The sequence below is a fragment of the Mytilus trossulus genome, chromosome 1 (assembly GCF_036588685.1).
Source record: "Mytilus trossulus isolate FHL-02 chromosome 1, PNRI_Mtr1.1.1.hap1, whole genome shotgun sequence".
Taxonomy (NCBI): Eukaryota; Metazoa; Mollusca; class Bivalvia; order Mytilida; family Mytilidae; genus Mytilus; species Mytilus trossulus.
In genome coordinates, this window is record NC_086373.1 from 10,647,359 (window position 1) to 10,666,238 (window position 18,880).

The 18,880-nt window shown below is 31.9% G+C and overlaps 2 protein-coding genes across 9 annotated transcripts in view; one reads left to right on the forward strand and one right to left on the reverse strand.

The window, feature by feature from the left end:
* LOC134714987 (helicase ARIP4-like) overlaps positions 1-17,917 on the reverse strand; it is a 27,645-nt gene extending 9,728 nt beyond the window's left edge. For 2 of the 3 annotated variants that reach the window (XR_010106601.1, XM_063576790.1), the window contains exons 1-15: positions 17,754-17,917; positions 15,616-16,376; positions 14,396-14,544; positions 12,497-12,574; positions 11,764-11,838; positions 9,630-9,856; positions 8,898-9,231; positions 7,173-7,343; positions 6,238-6,352; positions 5,544-5,771; positions 5,151-5,328; positions 4,461-4,652; positions 3,114-3,232; positions 2,112-2,215; positions 1,156-1,255 (exon numbers count right to left, since the gene is read on the reverse strand). Coding sequence is in view for 2 of the 3 variants with exons in the window: in XM_063576790.1 (XP_063432860.1) it covers positions 1,156-1,255; positions 2,112-2,215; positions 3,114-3,232; positions 4,461-4,652; positions 5,151-5,328; positions 5,544-5,771; positions 6,238-6,352; positions 7,173-7,343; positions 8,898-9,231; positions 9,630-9,856; positions 11,764-11,838; positions 12,497-12,574; positions 14,396-14,544; positions 15,616-16,328 (2,783 nt within the window). In the remaining variant the exon portion in view is untranslated. The remainder of the gene's footprint in view (positions 1-1,155; positions 1,256-2,111; positions 2,216-3,113; positions 3,233-4,460; positions 4,653-5,150; positions 5,329-5,543; positions 5,772-6,237; positions 6,353-7,172; positions 7,344-8,897; positions 9,232-9,629; positions 9,857-11,763; positions 11,839-12,496; positions 12,575-14,395; positions 14,545-15,615; positions 16,377-17,753) is intronic. The other variant, XM_063576803.1, reaches the window with a different exon arrangement.
* Positions 17,918-18,257: 340 nt separating this feature from the next.
* The window catches only part of LOC134714999 (intraflagellar transport protein 122 homolog), a 37,633-nt gene continuing 37,010 nt past the window's right edge, over positions 18,258-18,880 (forward strand). For all 6 annotated transcript variants that reach the window (XM_063576816.1, XM_063576834.1, XM_063576842.1 and 3 more), the window contains exon 1: positions 18,258-18,406. In XM_063576816.1, the coding sequence (XP_063432886.1) occupies positions 18,348-18,406 (59 nt within the window). In that variant the 5' untranslated portion in view covers positions 18,258-18,347. The remainder of the gene's footprint in view (positions 18,407-18,880) is intronic.

The following is an 18,880-nucleotide window of genomic DNA, read 5'->3' on the forward strand; positions in this document are numbered from 1 at the left end:
TGTGCTTATTGATGTAAACTATTTCCAGAAACATCCCAAAAAAAAGACAAAATAACCTACGATTCCATTTGAAGTGGTCCCAAATTTCCGGAACGTTTGATTTACATCATCGGGCAAGGAGTAGGTCCGGTAAGAGCACCTTTTGGCCACAAAATATAGCAGTTTTACAAAATTGTTAAAATGTTAACTTTTAGTTATTTATTGAACAGTAGAGTGCTTCTGCTTCATAAATATGGGCTATTTTTGACTATACAATAAACATATATTGGGTACTTGCACCTTAAAGTCATGCTAAATCAGTGGCGGATCCAGAGGGGGGGTTCCGGGGGTCCGCACCCCCCCTTTATTTTGGCCGATCAATGCATTTGAATCGGGACATATGTTTGCACCCCCCCTGCACCCCCCCTTTGCCCTGGGCTAGCACCCCCCCTTTCGAAAATTCCTGCATCCGCCACTGTGCTAAATTACTGAATTCTTCAAAATTCTAGCATTTTAGTTAAATTTTAGACAGTTTTCGTGTAAAACGAAAGTGGCCGCATTCGTGTTCATCCTTAATATTGAAATGGAAGTTGTATTTTATGATAATACATAACATATATAAAGGTTGAGGATGAACACGGATGCGGCCACTTTCATTTTTGACAAAAACCATCCGAAAAGTGACATTTTTTCGGCATATTTTATTCATTTTTCATATTTGAGCTTGAATCAGATCGTTTTTAATGACTAAATCAGTTCAAATCTTCCACATAAACTAATTGATTCAAATGAAATAGACACTTAAGTGTTTGAAAAGTGGTCAAAATCTTTTGTTAGATGAACCTGAAATTTGAGGCCAAAATCGGTCCTTACCGGACCTACTCCTTTGGGTCCATTGAATTTTACCGTTTTTAAAATTTTATATTCACTGGAAGTGACATTTCTTTGGTAATTGTGGGAAAATATTTTAAAACAAAATAAATATATATGGATTATTCTGGAAATATTTTACATCAATAAGCACAAAAAAAGACTAGACCTTTTATAGCTCAACATATGGTATGGTTTTACTCATGGTTAATCTTCACATTTTTCACACTTGTACTAATTAAGTGGTTTAAATACTTTCTCTTATATCAAACCTATGGTGGTATTTTGCTACTGAATTATCTTTACCTTGTTGAAAGTAGAAACAGCCAGACTCTATTATTATCAGGAGCATTAAACTGACCAATAAGCTTCTCTCTTTCTTGTGCTAAGGTACTACCATCAAGTCCTGTAAAAAAAGTTCATTGGTTTAGAAGTTGATATTTTGTTTTATGATTTCAGCACTATGAGAATACTTCCATCTACAATTGTGAACTGTGAGAATTTTTATTTCAAAATTGATTCCTACACAAAACAACTATCATTTCAAATAAGGTGGATTATTTTATTAGGTCTTATCTTTTATATCATGAGGGCATGTCATTTTGATATTGAAAATTGACAAAAAATGGATCACAATTTATGGTTCAATTATCCCGAAACTAAACCTATTTTATAGGATGAATAATCATTAAATACCCTTTGACAGATTATTTCTTCAGGATTGTTTTCTATGCAAATTTTACTCTGGGCATTGCACAAGAACTTGTTTTTGTCTGTACAGTTTATGTCATTGATCCATGAAATCTATTTCAAAATAGTCCTCATAATAAGATACAGCATAATTTTATATCAACTGGTACATTCTTTTTGCTTTACAGACACCATTATGATTTGTTGGCCATTATGGAATATCTGTGTAACCATAACTCATCATCTTAGACACAACTCCACCTTTTCTTCTTTGATTGTGACATGAATGAATGACACTTCTCACCAATGTGTACTTACCATCAGTATGATGATAGGTCCCAAATGTAAGGAAGGATCTGCCTAACTTTCTTACACAGCCATGTTTCAGTAAATTGTATGCAACATGCAAGCACAACAGATCTTTCCAGCTAATCTTTAAACAATATTCATCTTTCATTAAGTGTTTGCTAAATCAAAGCTAAATAGACTGACATATGAAAAACACAGAATTTTAGTGAAAATAGAATTCATTATTGTACACATTTATATATAGTTTGATTATAAATACTCACTGAAATAACTCTTGTTTTTAGACCAATACTCATCTGTTTCTGGTCTGGGGACCTTCATTTTACACAACAGCTCTTCAAGTAGACTTAATGTGTACAAACTTTGACTATAGGAAATAAAAAAAAACAATTAACATAATGTCTATTTCTATCTACTATCAATACTAGCTTTAAGAAAATTGTATGAAATTATGGAAAAATTCAAGAAGGAGTGACCAACATGAGTTTGGCAAAAAGTAAAAAATCAGCAGCTCGTAGTTTATCATTCAGTTATTTTCAATATTGTACAATGCATATCAATACCGTACATATTCTTTAAGCCAGTTTAATATTTGAATAATTTTTCACTGAATAGTGATTTACTGTCTTTATTAAACACCTGAGTATTTGCTTTAGTATTCAATTTACTGTTGGTCACAAAGCAACCATTTTTGACAACATGCAGCAATTATGTAATTCTTTCCTTTGAATCTATATCATGACATAATATTGCGTATTATCGTCCTTCCCTACGCCTATATCACCCTGCTCTGTCGCTCAGTAATTCACGTATCAAGACTTCAAAACGAGACCAGGCATTATCAGCGACGTCATAATGTGAGAGGAGAAGTTATCAGCGACGTCACAATGCGAGAGGAGAAGTTATCAAGCTTGCTTTCGTCAAGCGTAAAACTGTCTTAGGGAGAGAAAAAACGACCATTAATAGAACGATAAACAGATAATCGTGTTTTCTACGTATAGATATCGTAAAATATCAGTCGCTCGACACAATGTGAAACTTTTTAGCTCGTTCGCTACGCTCACTCGCCAAAAAGGTTCACACTGTGGCTCGCGGCTGATATTTTACGATATCAATGTGTAGAAAACCCGATAATCTATACCTACATATTCAATAGTTAATGCAAACATGAAACAAAAGGAAACATCCCAACAATTAAAACTCTCATTTTTTAATTTTAAATACATTTTTCTACAAGTACTTATCTTTCCCAGCTGGATACTAACCTAAATATCAATAATTTGTCTCCGACAGCCAATGTTTCATTGATCAGTTCAAACAGTAGCATCATTTTACCTCCCATCTCTAACTGACCTGGAGTATAATTCTTCAGTAATTTCTCTGCCTGTGGAAATAATCAATTTAATGCATGCATTGTGAAATAATATCTTTCTTGAACCAAAAAAGTTTAGCAACAAAAATATGAAATTTTATTTCATTACAAAATCATAACAACATATAATTCAAATGATTACAAATTTGCATTATGGCATTATGGCATGTCAGAAGTAACATGCATGTTTATCCCTCATATTTACTAGGAATTTCTGTGTATGGAGTGCAGTAGTGTCAAATTTCAATAATGGGTATAGTGATATTGAAAATCAATTTCTTGTCCATGCTCCAAATGCATTAATGAAGGATTGGCAAGCACCCCAGCAGCTTCCCTTAGTCAATACACTACTCATGTGGTCGGAATAAACTTGTCACATGTTGACGTAAAGCGAAGGTAGCGCCCCTTTTTTGTGGTCTATGAGATTTCAACCTGTTCTGAGCACTTGCAATTTGTAGATATCTGTTTGTTAGTCTGTAAACTGTAGACTTATGCACTTTACATTGGGTCGCGACATCAGAAACACTAATTTAGGCATCAACCATTCCAAGAGCTTTTAGACGGTCATTTCAGGAAGGCCTGATTGACGCCCACGCAATTTTTTTGAAAGTTTATGTGTTTTTCTTACCAATGGTGTGTCCTTGAGCGTTAGTGAAAAAGAAATGTAGAATTTCGTTTTAAAAGTACAGGTACTGAAGAAACTGAACGTAAAACATAAACTACACATGCAAAGCATAAATGGCGGGAAATCATTGACCTGGGGAAAAGTATGACTGTTCAAAACTACAGGTAAACCTTCAGATTATATCAATGGTATCCAAATATTGTTTTGGCAGAAAAAAGAAAAGAAAAAAAAAGTGTTGCTTAATTTTTTTGGCTCAGTATATATAGCAAACATTTACAGTTAGTGACATATACAAATATTTCACATTTCTTAATGAAGGTTTTTTATCTTGTTATGAAGGCCATATATTTTAGGTTTTAGTTTATGTAAGGTAACTTCTCACCTTGTTCTAAATATTCATTTGGTTACTTTCTCAATGTAGCAGACCTCAAAATTACTTTGGAATTCTGACATATATAAGTATTATGATAGCATTATTATTAATCTTGTAAACAAATTTTGGTAGATTCCATAACCTTATGTAAAATATTAGAAAGGACAAATCCAAGTGTTTACATTACCATCAACAATTTTTTTCTCTAAAATCCCTCAGTTTTTTAAATTAAATATATTTACCCATTCATAAGTAATAGCTTGGTCATTTTTCTTGTCCATGAACGTTGAGATACCAGCTGGACTACCCGTTGCACCTTGTTTCTTCTTTTTCTTGACCCCTGATGAATCAGTTTCAATGTCGAGGTCATTATCCTCTAAATCAATCTTTTTCTGTCTTACTATTTTGTACAAGATATCTGGATGGTTCCAAATCTAGAATAAAGATAAATATTAATCTTTGGTTTATAAAGTATCGTAGGGTATGATATAACACAACAGTATCGTAGGGTATGATATAACACAAAATATATCAGCACAACCATTAATTCAACTTTTTTCATTAGTTTTCCCCAATATTTTGTGACCTAGTTTAATTTCTGTATGAGACATATTGTTTTAACAGAAAATTGATTACACAAAATAATTAGAAGCAATATACCTCTATTTATTAAAGCTGTGTAAAGCCAACATCAATCAATATGATTACAATTGTAGGAGGAGTTGATTACACAAAATTTGTCTCTTTTAAACGATATTCCCATCTGGAGAAATGGCAATATATTCCTCAAACAATTCCAAAAGCTGATTGCAGAACTTCAACACATGTGCAATTTTCATGTTGAGTTTCATTGATGTGGGTTGAGTAGGAGTAGATTACACAAGTATTTTTTAGAAAGGTTCCCATATCTTATACTCCCCCTTTTTCCTTACCTTACAACAGACAGAGAATGCTTTGATGGGATTGGTTGTTGCCCAAGTATTAAGGCTCGTCTCTGCTAAGTTGTCCATAAATTCTTTGTAAAGCATCTTTTGTATCTGAGACATAGTTATCAAGATGATGAATTCTTTTTTGGGAGGTAGAGCTGCTTGTAAGACTGTATGCCCTCTCCTGCAATTAAACAATTAGAATTTTTTTTATTTTAGAATTGATAACCCCTATTTTGTCTTGAAATCCTTTAGGATCTACCATTAAAAAAGGTCTTGAAAACGAAACATGATAAAATCAATTTGTTATTCAAATGCAGATCTGTTAATCATTAAATGGCCTTATGTTCACTTTTACTGTTTCATTTTCTTCTAAAAAATTATAAGGCAATTTTTCACCTTTGTACAAAACCCTCTAACAGACTATGTAACACATGGGCCCTGTATCTCATCAGCTTGGTGTCTGAATCAGTACTATCTGCACACTGTCCATTCATAATAGGTCTTTCAAACATATTACAGAATTCAGTTTTGTTTCCGAGGTAATTAGGTCGTACAAAGTCCACCATACACCAGTATTCTATCAGATTGTTTTGTAATGGATATCCAGTTAGAACAACTCTTCTCCTGAAATTGTATTAAAATTAATGAGGTCAATATTCATATAACTAGGGGTCAAACACATTTTATCTGCAATGGGTTATCAATTAGTGCTGAAATGGTTTTAAAAACTCATAAATATAAGTATTCACGAAAGAACTAATAAAAATATTGGAACACTTTATCATGTTTATGGAAAATAATACAACTTCAAATTTTTGAAAGCAAATGAGATATTGCATGAGGTAATATTTCCAATGCATCATTTTCTTTAACCTTGTTATAATTGTTGAAAGCCACTGAGATATTCCAGAATGACTTTTGTATATGGTTGTATCTAAAACCTTACTTTTTTTAGTAAGAAACTACAATATTGGAGCATAATCTTTGTATAGACCATTATATTTTAAAGCAGGATTTTTTTTTTAATTTTTCATTGTTCTAATTGTTTTAAGTGACTGAGATATTCCAGCGTGACTATTTTTTATTTTACCTTGTTCTAATTGTTTTAAGTGACTGAGATATTCCGGCGTGACTATTTTTGATCCTATGTCCTTCGTCACATACAACCATGTCGGGTCCTGGATTCTGTAAAGCTTCATGAACATCTATCAAAAGAAATACAGTTCAGTTTAGTTTAAACATATTTATTTATAGTGGATTGGGAAACAAGTTTTGCAACTTATATTAATCCCTTTCCACTTTGCGGGTGCGAGTGCTGCCTTGTAGCGGCATTAGCCTACTCTTTTTCCAAATCTACAAGGGTGTCTTTAACGTGCAAGAGATGTGGGTCTCTCTTAACACGGGTCAGCCATTTATCGTCCCTTTCCGACGGACTATCATCGTTTCCTCAAGACCATACTCGCAGATGGTGTCAAGGGAGAGCCGAAAATTGAGTTCCTGAAATTTTCATCCCAAACGGGAATCGAACCAGGAACCTTTGTGTTAGTAGTCCGATGCACTAACCACTACACCACGGCTCTCTCTGTTCAGTGAACAAGTTCTCGGACACAAAAACAAACAAAATACTAACACAACAAAAAAGAGTGGAGCTCACAAATACATCTCTACCAAACCCTAATTTCGTCAACATTTTTTTCCTGTAGAAAAACATTTTTCATTCAGATCAAAAATAAAAATACAGAAATAAAATATAATTACATACTAATTACAGCTTCTGTTTTACTGAAATACAGTTTGTGGTCTCATAGGAAATACAGATATAAAATGCCTACATCTTTAAGCAGATAAGGCAAAGTTTGTGTTTTGCGTTTGGTCAAAACCCAAAAATAATTCAATGAAAAAAATGAAACATGTAATAAAAACGTCTTTATGTTAGATTCTGTGAAATAATTTATATAACTGTTCTGTAACACAAGATCTTTTGTAAATTTAGTGATCCTTGGAAAGTCAATAATTAAGGCTTACCAACAAACAAATCTTTTGTTTTATCTTCTTCATCGACATCAATAATTGTCTCCCTTCCTGCTGCCTTCCTCCCAGGTTTCTTTGGCTGTGCTATATGACCTTTACGAGAGGTCATCAGTCGATACATCTCATAACCCATCAACAACACTCCTCCTGTTTTGTGCCATTCAACTAGAAAAATAAAACGTAAGAAATTCCCCTTAGTTTCAGATGATACCATCATAACAATGTTCTTATCTATTTCACTGTATATCTATCACATACAGCACCTACCTTTATTGTCACAATTATATTTCAATTACTCTCAATATTTTCATGACATTAGCTACAGGGCTCACACTACTTCAGAATTATAGGGAGAAGTGACTTCTCTTTTTGAAACTGATAGGGAGAAGTGGTGAGATTTGAAAGAGAAGTGCTCTTTCGCGCGGTGCGCTACAATGTTTGTATTATACTATAGCATGTATAGTATAAAGGGTCATATGTAAATAATGTTCTTTTTATAATGTTCAATTCATATCTGAGTATACAATTAAAGCAACATTTCAAATTAAAAGTTGTTAAGTTTTACTCAGGTTCTTGTGAGAAACTACCAATTAAATATTTAGTATCTAGCACTAAAAAAAATATTTTTTTATCTTAAAAAGGTAAAGAAATTATAATATATCAATTACAATTTAATTCAAAACTATCTTGTGTATGAAAATCAGTGTTTTTCATTAAAAAAAAATAAAAGTTATTAAGCTGGGCCATAATATATTGATAATAGTATAATAGTCATGAGAGTCTCATAGTTAAACAACTTTAATCAATAGTTTGAAACAATCCATAAAAAATATAGAGAATTATATACACCAATCAATAAGATGTAACCAAAAGTCTTTTAATTCGTGTGGAATACGTAATTTCCCCCTTTGGGGTCAATATTCTTCTGTCAGCTGTTCCATCTGTGGGTCCGTAGTAATTATGGTAAAAGTACGGATTTCGGTCATAGCTGGTCCGGTTGAGATCCGTAGTTTAGAAATCGGTCAATGGCGGACTAATGCAAGAAAATTTACAAAAATAAACGATGTTTGACAAGTTATTTGGAAGGGAACATTACGTTTTTAATGCAATAAATGGATTCAACACTTACTGGAGGAAACTTGTATCACGTTTAAATGAAGAAACAAACTTATTTTGCCGCCGAAATATAGGTTGATGTACGTTTTCGAGTAACAAGCACCGGAACAAGCGGAAATGCACGAAGTGATAACATGCTTCAACCTCTTTTCTTAAGATAATGAATCGTTTATGTCTAAATTTCTTAAATATCAATAAAAAATTGATGTTTCATCAACTTGGTAAAAATTGAAAATGTCCGATGACGGAAGCGACTGAAAGCGAGTATCGTCAAGAACAGGGCGACTTCTTTTCGCTTTTGGGGGTCGGGGAAAGCGACTTCTTCGCTCACTTCGCCTGGTAGCGTGAGCCCTGAGCTATACTGAACAAATATTAACTGGACCAAACTGCTGCACTTCCATCCCTATTCTTTATTTGCTTTCATTAGATCAGCTCTATTTTAAAACTCTTACATGGTCAAACTCAATGAATTTTCTTGTCTTGGTATTTATCTGTTACATATTTTTTCATAAAACATATTTTTTCATAAAAGGATTGTGCACAAAAATCTGAATATTAAAGACACATAACAAAACTTGATGACATTAGGATATTTATAATTACCTATGACCTTAGCCCTGGAATATGGTGTCTTGAAGTTATCATTGAGAATATAAGTTTTGAAGTTTCGTAACTGTACATCTGGATATCCCTCTGGTACAGATTCCGGACACCACATGTTGATTTCAGACAACCAGTTTTGTAAAGTGTTTATTGGAACAATAAGTAATACCGACTTGGCTGATGTGTGTCGCAGTAAAACGTCAATGAGAGCTATCATCTGAATGGTTTTACCAAGACCCATACTGTGGGCCAGGATACAGCCAAAACCAGGACTACTTTTAAACCGGGACACAGATTCAATCAGATTGTCATACAGAAATCTAACACCACCAATCTGAAATGAAGGACTCAGGATTATGAAAAAATTATATAATAAAACAAATAAATGTGTTGCCTGTAAAAACAATTATATAAACTGCATATGCTAGAAACAGCACAGCTTAGTTTTACTTTTGCAACATTGAAAAAAAAGCTAGCAATGTGTTAACAAAAAATATAAAACTTAAATTTATGCACATATTGAAATACTAATTTCCCATAAAGTTGAAAGAAATTATGAGAAATATTTCAACTGCCTTGACAGTTGAAAATACACATGAATTGAGTTTTTGCATACACATTTTTTTCTGACATTGTTTGAACAAAAAAAAGATGATTTTCAAATAGAATCTGTATATATTATAAATTGTTTCCTTCTCAATTCATATAGGAACAATTCAACATGTATCTTACCTGATGCCTTTTAATGTATTTTGCAATTTGTGGAACAAGAAAAATATCTTGTTCCTCTGGTGGGTGACCAATATTGACCAAAACTCTGCCTTGTTCATCTGGATGGTTCATAGAATCGTCAATATGACTACCGCTATTGTTTGGATCTTCTGACTCGACGTCATCAGACTCCATGTCATTAGTGATCATAATATCATCTTCGTCACTACTTATGTCTATCACATCACCTAAACATAAATAACATCACTATCACATCACCTAAACGTAAATAACATCACTATCACATCACCTTTACATTAGTAACATCACTATCACATCACCTAAACATAAATAACATCACTATCACATCACCTAAACATAAGTAACATCACTATCACATCACCTAAACATTAATGATATCACATAAACATTAATAACATCACTCACATCACCTAAACATTAATAACATCACTATCACATGACCTAAACATTAATAACATCACTATCACATGACCTAAACATTAATAACATCACCTAAACATAAATAACATCACTATCACATAACAGTGATTAAAACAATGTAAGAAAGCCTAAAAAGTAAACTAAATACAAGAAAAAGTCAAGCACATTCTTCTGCATAATTTTTTGTAAACTGCTGTTTGCTCATCTTATTTGTTGTTCTTGCCTTTCTTACTTATGGTTTATGATTACTTCTTTTTATCTTCTCCCCTTTCCATAGCATACAAGTATCTAATAGCTTACTTAACGGTATGTTAATTGCTGAAGGTTCGTAGCATACAAGTATCTAATAGCTAACTTAACGGTATGTTAATTGCTGAAGGTTCGTAGCATACAAGTATCTAATAGCTAACTTAACGGTATGTTAATTGCTGAAGGTTCGTAGCATACAAGTATCTAATAGCTTACTTAACGGTATGTTAATTGCTGAAGGTTCGTAGCATACAAGTATCTAATAGCTTACTTAACGGTATGTTAATTGCTGAAGGTCCATAGCATACAAGTATCTAATAGCTAACTTAACAGTATGTTATTTGCTGAAGGTTCGTAGCATACAAGTATCTAATAGCTAACTTAACGGTATGTTAATTGCTGAAGGTTTGTAGCATACAAGTATCTAATAGCTTACTTAACGGTATGTTAATTGCTGAAGGTTTGTAGCATACAAGTATCTAATAGATTACTTAACGGTATGTTAATTGCTGAAGGTTCGTAGCATACAAGTATCTAATAGCTAACTTAACAGTATGTTAATTGCTGAAGGTTCGTAGCATACAAGTATCTAATAGCTAACTTAACGGTATGTTAATTGCTGAAGGTTCGTAGCATACAAGTATCTAATAGCTAACTTAACAGTATGTTATTTGCTGAAGGTTCGTAGCATACAAGTATCTAATAGCTAACTTAACAGTATGTTAATTGCTGAAGGTTCGTAGCATACAAGTATCTAATAGCTAACTTAACAGTATGTTAATTGCTGAAGGTTCGTAGCATACAAGTATCTAATAGCTTACTTAACGGTATGTTAATTGCTGAAGGTTCGTAGCATACAAGTATCTAATAGCTTACTTAACAGTATGTTAATTGCTGAAGGTTCGTAGCATACAAGTATCTAATAGCTTACTTAACGGTATGTTAATTGCTGAAGGTTCGTAGCATACAAGTATCTAATAGCTATCCTAACAGTATGTTAATTGCTGAAGGTTCGTAGCATACAAGTATCTAATAGCTAACTTAACAGTATGTTAATTGCTGAAGGTTCGTAGCATACAAGTATCTAATAGCTAACTTAACAGTATGTTAATTGCTGAAGGTTCGTAGCATACAAGTATCTAATAGCTATCCTAACAGTATGTTAATTGCTGAAGGTTCGTAGCATACAAGTATCTAATAGATTACTATACGGTAGGTTAATTGCTGAAGGTGGTACAGTGACCTGAAGTTGTTCACATTCTTGTTCTTTGGTCTTTAGCATGTTTAGTGGACAGATGTCTCATTGACAGTCATACCACATCTTTTTTGTTTGAGGATAGAAAGAAGGGACAAGATAAAATATGAATGTATATATCTTTTTTCTAACTTTTATGTTTAAGGATAGAGAGAAGGGACAAGGAAATATAAATATATATATTCTTACCATCTTTTTTCTTATTCTTTCCTTCATCACTACTGTCTAGGAGTATCACATCATTACTTTTTTCTTCTTCATCATCTGAAATTATAATTGGCATATATAAGTATCTCAGTTTAAAATATTGGATGTGTTTATTTTGATGAAATGTGAATACCAAATTGGATGAAGAAAAGTCCAAATTCTAAATTTATATATAAAACACATATATATGTATGGTCCAGCAAAAAAGTGAAATTAATGTAACTACAGCCCTAAAGAGTATATAAAGGATTCCCTGAAGTTTGAGGGTAGTTATTAACCATTTGACAAAATGTTAAGTTAAAATCTTATAATTATTGTGAAGAAATTGTTTCAGATTTGTGGAAAAGATAAAATCCTGATTAACACTAGTCATCTTTGAGACTCTTGTAGCTTGCTGTTTGTTTTGAGCCAAGGCTCCATGTTGAAGGGTGTACTTTGTCCCATAATGGTTTACATTTACAAATTGTCACTTGGATTGAGAATTGTCTCATTGGCACTCATTCCACATATATTTTATCTTTCTAATTTCTGCAATATGACCACCCCAACCCCATAAACAATCATTTGGATAAAGCACTTAGAAAATTTCAAAACTTTTTTTTTTATTTATATATTAACATTTCTCAGTTTGTATAAATTTAATCCCACATTTTTACTACAGAAAACTTTTCCCCAAAAAACAACTCTGATGCCAAAATCTATATGTTTTACTAACTTTCTATTGGATTTGCATTAGGTGACTGAACTCTGGAAAAAAGCCCTGCAACTGAATGTCTCTGTTTAAAAGAAACCCCTACAAATGGATGTCACAAGAAAAAACATTTTATTTTGATTTATATCCCGCGCAAGTGATGCAAAGTTGTTTGGTTAATATGAAATTTATTTTGGCTATTTAAGGTTCCTACATTGTTATCAGAAAGTCAGCTGTCTTTTTTGCCAGTTTGCATCATTTAATAAAACTAGAGGCTCTAAAGAGCCTGTGTCGCTCACCTTGGTCATGTGAATATTAAACAAAGGACGCAGATTGATTCATGACAAAATTGTGTTTTGGTGATGATGTGTTTGTATATCTGAATTTATTCTAGCTGCTTACAATTATCTCTATCTATAATAAACTTGGCCCAGTAGTTTCAGAGGAGAAGATTTTTGTAAAACATTACTCAGATTTACCAAAAATGGTTAAAAATTGACTATAAAGGGCAATTACTCCTAAATGGGTCAACTGACCATTTCGGTCATGTTGACTTATTTGTAAATCTTACTTTGCTGAACATTATTGCTGTTTACAGTTTATCTCTATCTATAATAATATTCAAGATAATAACCAAAAACAGCAAAATTTCCTTAAAATTACCAATTCAGGGGCAGCAACCCAACAATGGGTTGTCTGATTCATCTGAAAATTTCAGGGCAGATAGATCTTGACCTAATGAACAATTTAACACCATGTCAGATTTGCTCTAAATGCTTTGGTTTTTTGATTTATAAGCCAAAAACTGCATTTTACCCCTATGTTCTATTTTTAGCCATGGCGGCCATCTTGGTAGGTTCGGCGGGTCACCAGACACAATTTTTAAACTTGATACCCTAATAATGATTATGGCCAAGTTTGGTTTAATTTGGCCCAGCAGTTTCAGAGGAGAAGATTTTGTAAAAGTTAACGATGCCGGACGCTGCCAGATGCGGACGCCAAGTGATGAGAAAAGCTCACTTGGCCCTTCGGGCCAGGTGAGCTAAAAAACCAACACTACAGCCAATAATATGTTACTAAAATTGTAAATATCTAAAAATATCCAGAAATCAGAATGATGAGTGATTAACATGATTAATGATGTTTAAGACCACTTTCAGCACTGGTGGATATTTTGAAGCAACCAGTGGTTGAGGAAGTCAGAGTGTCTGGAGAGAAACACTAAACTATAGCAGGATACTGACCATGCTAGTTAATTGGAGGGACATACATCTGTTGGTTTAGAACTCACAACCTGAGTTTTTTTTTACAACACTTACTTTTATTCAAAACTTACATAAATATATAATAATTAAAGTGAACTACAGGAATACAGGTGTCAAACAAATAATACAAGTTAATTACACAAGGGTTTAAAATAAGACAGGTGTTTAGTTTTTGACCTTTTATCTTTAAATAAAGAAAATTTTGTTTTTAAATCAAATGTCAAAAATTTTCATTCTTTGTAAATAATGGGTCAACATCTGATCATTCATTAATGATATATATCAACCTTTAATTTGTTTGAAATCTATCACATTAGAAATTAACTTTAAACACTTGTTGTACTTTTAAATTTATACAAAATTGACAATGTCAATGAGAATGTAATAAACGTCAAATTCATTTCTTTTTCAAAAAGATAGTTTTGGTCTAGATGTCTAGATAAATAATTCTGTTCTGACTTAAAAAAAACTAAAAAAGAATCTGCATTTGTTGGACTGTACAATGCATAAAAGCTTTGAATAATATGTGGACACTTTTTTTTTAGGTATGAACTCTAAAGAATCACAATTTATATATTATTTTATTAATCAGTGTGATTGATCATTTTAAAGTTAAATAGAAGTTTTTTTTTAAATAGTCTACATATCAAAAACCAACCTTCTAAAAGTGATTTTAGTTGGGAATCCTTTTCCTTTTCTTTTTCCATCAGTTGTTTCTTTAGTTCCTGAAGTCTTTTCTTTCTTTCTAATTCTTCGGTCTGTGCTTCAATGGTGGTTGACTCAAGAGCTGTATTATCTATTAATTCTCTAAAATTACCAAAAGTGGAATCATGGCTTTAGGTCATATTATACATGCACTGTTTTGATTTACTTTTTCTTTTAAACATTACAAAGCAGTAGATTGAAGGAGAAAATGTGGCCAAATTATCGAAAGTGGAATCATGAGCTTATGTTGTTGCTATACCAGTGTAACATATTCATGATATTGATTCTATAAGAATGATAACATGTCATGCATGTTGCATGTGTGTGTGTGTACATGTTACAATTTCAATTGTTTGTCTTTCTATGAACTACTTTTATCTTTTTTTATTATTGCCTTAAAATGTTACAAAAAATAGACATGAATGAAGGACTAGCTGTAGTTAATTATATGTTTTTGGTATAACCTATCTTTTATTTAGTTGTTAGAATGGTTACCAGTATAATTTTATACTATATTTTTTAATTTCGTATAAATAAATTTGGTGTATTTACTGTCTTCTGACTGGTTAAAATAATTAGCTTTATTTTCAATGTTATCAATTTGTATGAAGACACGCCTACTCTAACGTTGTGTATTCATACGCAAACATCTGTGTACGTTGTTATTCGTATTAATATATATCTTTGAGCTTTATTTTTGATAGAAATTTATTTATATTGAATGTCAATAATTTATTTTGAATTTATTGAACCATAAAATTAATTTTTGACTGTTCACATTTAACATAATCCGCTTCGCGGATTATTCAATGTGAAGAGTCAAAAATTAATTTTATGGTTCAATAAATTCAAAATAAATAAGAGCCATTCATTAAATAAATTTTTTAACTATTGATGTTCATGATGTTAGGCTTAGTGAAAATGAGGCATTGTATTAAATGGTTTTTACATATACATACTCATCATTTACATGATTTAGTCATTGGTGGATAGCTATAATTGTTCCAATAAAATCCATTGGCAGTCATACCACATATCTGTATTTTCATATACATGTATTTTGAATTCTATCACTGTGTTATTAATAATAGAATATATACATGATATAAGGACATAGAAATAAGAAAAAAAATCCAATCATCTGCATCAGTATACTGCAAATAATTATATTACCTTATATTTTTTCTCATATTAGTTGGTTTAACTTTTCTCTTTTTCTTGTCTTTTTTCTTATCATCAGAATTCTTTTTCCTTTTCCGAGTCTTCTTTGGTTTAGTTTCTCCTTCACCTTCCTGCTGTAAAGGAGCACCTTCAAAGTCAACACTGCTTGTTATATTTTTTGCTACCTCATCTATAACACGGTTAACATTGTCCATAATTTTTTCTTTTTCTGTTTTTTCCGGTTCAATAACTTTTTCAATGATATTCTCCATTATATTTTCATCACTCTTCTCATCCTCATCATCTTCACTTTCTTCCTCTTCATTGTCATCGTCTACTTCCTCTTCATCCTCATCATCTATTGCTTCATCATTTGAATCTACTTCTTCATTGCCATCTTCTTCATCATCAAAGTCTAGATCATCTTCATTCTCTCCATCCAACACCATATTAATGGCGGCATTGTTTGGAATGTTTTGAAAACTACTTCCAGTGAAATTCATAGAATTATTTCCAGGAAATTGACTACTGTTCATTTGATTTACAAAATTGTTTGAATCTCCTTCCAGGAACTGACTTAAACTATTGTCCTGATAAATAGGATTGTTGTCCTGATAAATGGGATTATTATCCTGATAAATGGGATTAGGTTGAAAGGACTCCATTTTTTGACCATTCTGTACATCACTTGATATACTCCCTGATAAATATGCTTCTAGAGACATTGTTGATGCTTAGAAAACAAGTTTAGTTTCGTGGTTTCACTTTCAGCCCTGAAAAGGACAGAAAGAAAACTTTCAGTTGAAATACATTTAAAATATAAACAAACATTTAAACATCTGAAAAGAATTTAAACATATAACAATAGGCATGCTAAGAGAAACATGAAACTTCACGTCATCATGTAAGCAGAGCATTATAGCAAAACCATTAATCTCAATATAGCTAAAAAGGTCTGTTATGTCTGCCAGGAAACTATAACATGTACATGACATTTGACAGGGTTCTCGCTAAGGATTTTCGAAGGCGAGTCCAGGGACTAGTCATTTTTGGCCATGGTGAGTCCAACAGCAAGAAGAATATATTTTAATGCAATATAAAATGTAATATTTTGTCCTCCATGGCCTAACAGAGCAACGAAACGACATTAAATTCAGATTACTTTTTAAACTTTTGCTATAAAATGATGATATTTGTTTTTAACTGTGTTCTGTTTATACAAAATTTTACAATCTTGATGCATCTGAGTCCAGACAAATTTGATGAGTCCAAGACTCATGGGTTCACCTAAGCGAGAACCCTGATTTGCATTAAAAATCAGTTGTTTGGGCCAAATTATACATAAGCATGCCACACTCCTGTTTAATAATTACTTAAAGCTAAAAAAATACTTGCCTTGGAGACAGGACAATTAAATTATTTCATGCTGAAATTTTGAGTGTAAATGTTAGCAGTAAGCTCTTCACCATTATTTTTTTTTCTTTTTAGTGATACTATTATCATTTCCCAAAACTGATTTTTATGACCCATTTGGGTGACTAGTCCACTCTTTTGTTTTGCTTGTCATGTAAGTAGTGGTACAATGTAGAAGTAATTTAAGTCTTAAATCAAGACGTATGTTTTTCTCAATGATAATAATGTCATCTCATCTTTGTCAAAGTATTTAAACTTGTCAGTTCTGTTGCCTAAACCTCATTCATCAATTATTTGTCAATAATCAATTTTAGTAAGTGTAAAAACAGTGATCAAATGGAACAATCTAGAAAACATGGTATGCTCCCACAAAAGACCGTTTTTATAAACCCAATATTGGTAACAACCACAAAAGACCATTTTATAAACCCAATATTGGTACCAACAACCTACTCAAAGGGATATTTACATGTAAGAGACCAAATCATTGCAGAACCAAACTACAATAGTCAATATGTATTTCTATTAAGATTATTGATATTTACCTTCATTCATCAAAACATTGTCAGTATTGATAACCTATTGCACAAGTATGTTGATATCAATAGGTTTTCTTTAACAATGCATCATTATATAAACTGATAAATTATTCATTTTCAGACTGTCCGATGAAAATAATGTCACAAAATTCATCATAATTTATGACCCATGAATGGAAAGATGGGAACTCTACTTACCATGACGTTAAGTAATTATGACGGTTCCATTATTTCGTTAGATAAAGACTGTTTTAACATGATTCAGTAGTCTTAAAATTGTCTGGATGCAATTTGTTCTTTTCGGGGTATGGGATTCCCCTTTGTTGTAGGCCTTATTTGGGGTCATTTCCGGTCATTGTGTCTAAACAATTAAACAGGAAAAATCAATAATCATAGAAGATTTTATAACTTAACAAAAAATCACATCACTATTAAATTATTGTTTTTTATTTGATCGAAAGTCATAATTTACAAAAAGAAATAAATTCAACTAAATTTATAAAATTGAAATTTCCTGCAAGTGCCCTTTACAAATTGATACGAAAACAACAGTTTATTTTTTATATTTTGGAACAAATAGAGTTTATAAAATAATTAAAAAATATATTAATCAATTTTGATGATTTAAAATTGAGAAATTTCAATTAATATATATATTTTTTTTTTAATTTACGAAAATACGATACTACCGGAAGTGTTTGTACGCATGCACCGCTTCATTGCCCACCGACAAATTCCAAAACATAAGCGAACCGCACAATAAGAAATTTAAGATTTGCACTTAAAAGAAAGATGCGAGCTATTCCAACTTGGGTAGATAAAGTTCACGACAGGGATAAAGTAGAACAATGGTGAATTCCTACACTTATCTACCCTAACAATTTTTAAATGATTATTTTTTTTTAGAAAAACTCAGTTTAAAAATAAATTTCCCAGATAAACTAGATTGCTAGTACAGTAAATCTGTTTTCACTGATAGTCATAAGTGTGAAAAAAAGATCCATTCAACTGAGACTGGTGCATTCAATTTCTTTTATTTTTGTTTTTGTTTCTCAGTGATTAAAAAAGTTCTCATTGACAAAATCTTTCTATAATAACTATATATGTTATGAAAGATAAAATACATTAACAGATTATTTTGTATATATCGTCAGGTTATCAGAATTCCAATGGGGACTAACTGTGCACCACTTATTGCTGACCTTTTTTTGTATTGCTATGAGTTACAATTTATGACAAAAATAAGCAAAGACCCATCAAAACAACATCTGATAAACAAATTTAATAGTACTTCTAGATATTTGGATGATATTTTGGCCCTCAAT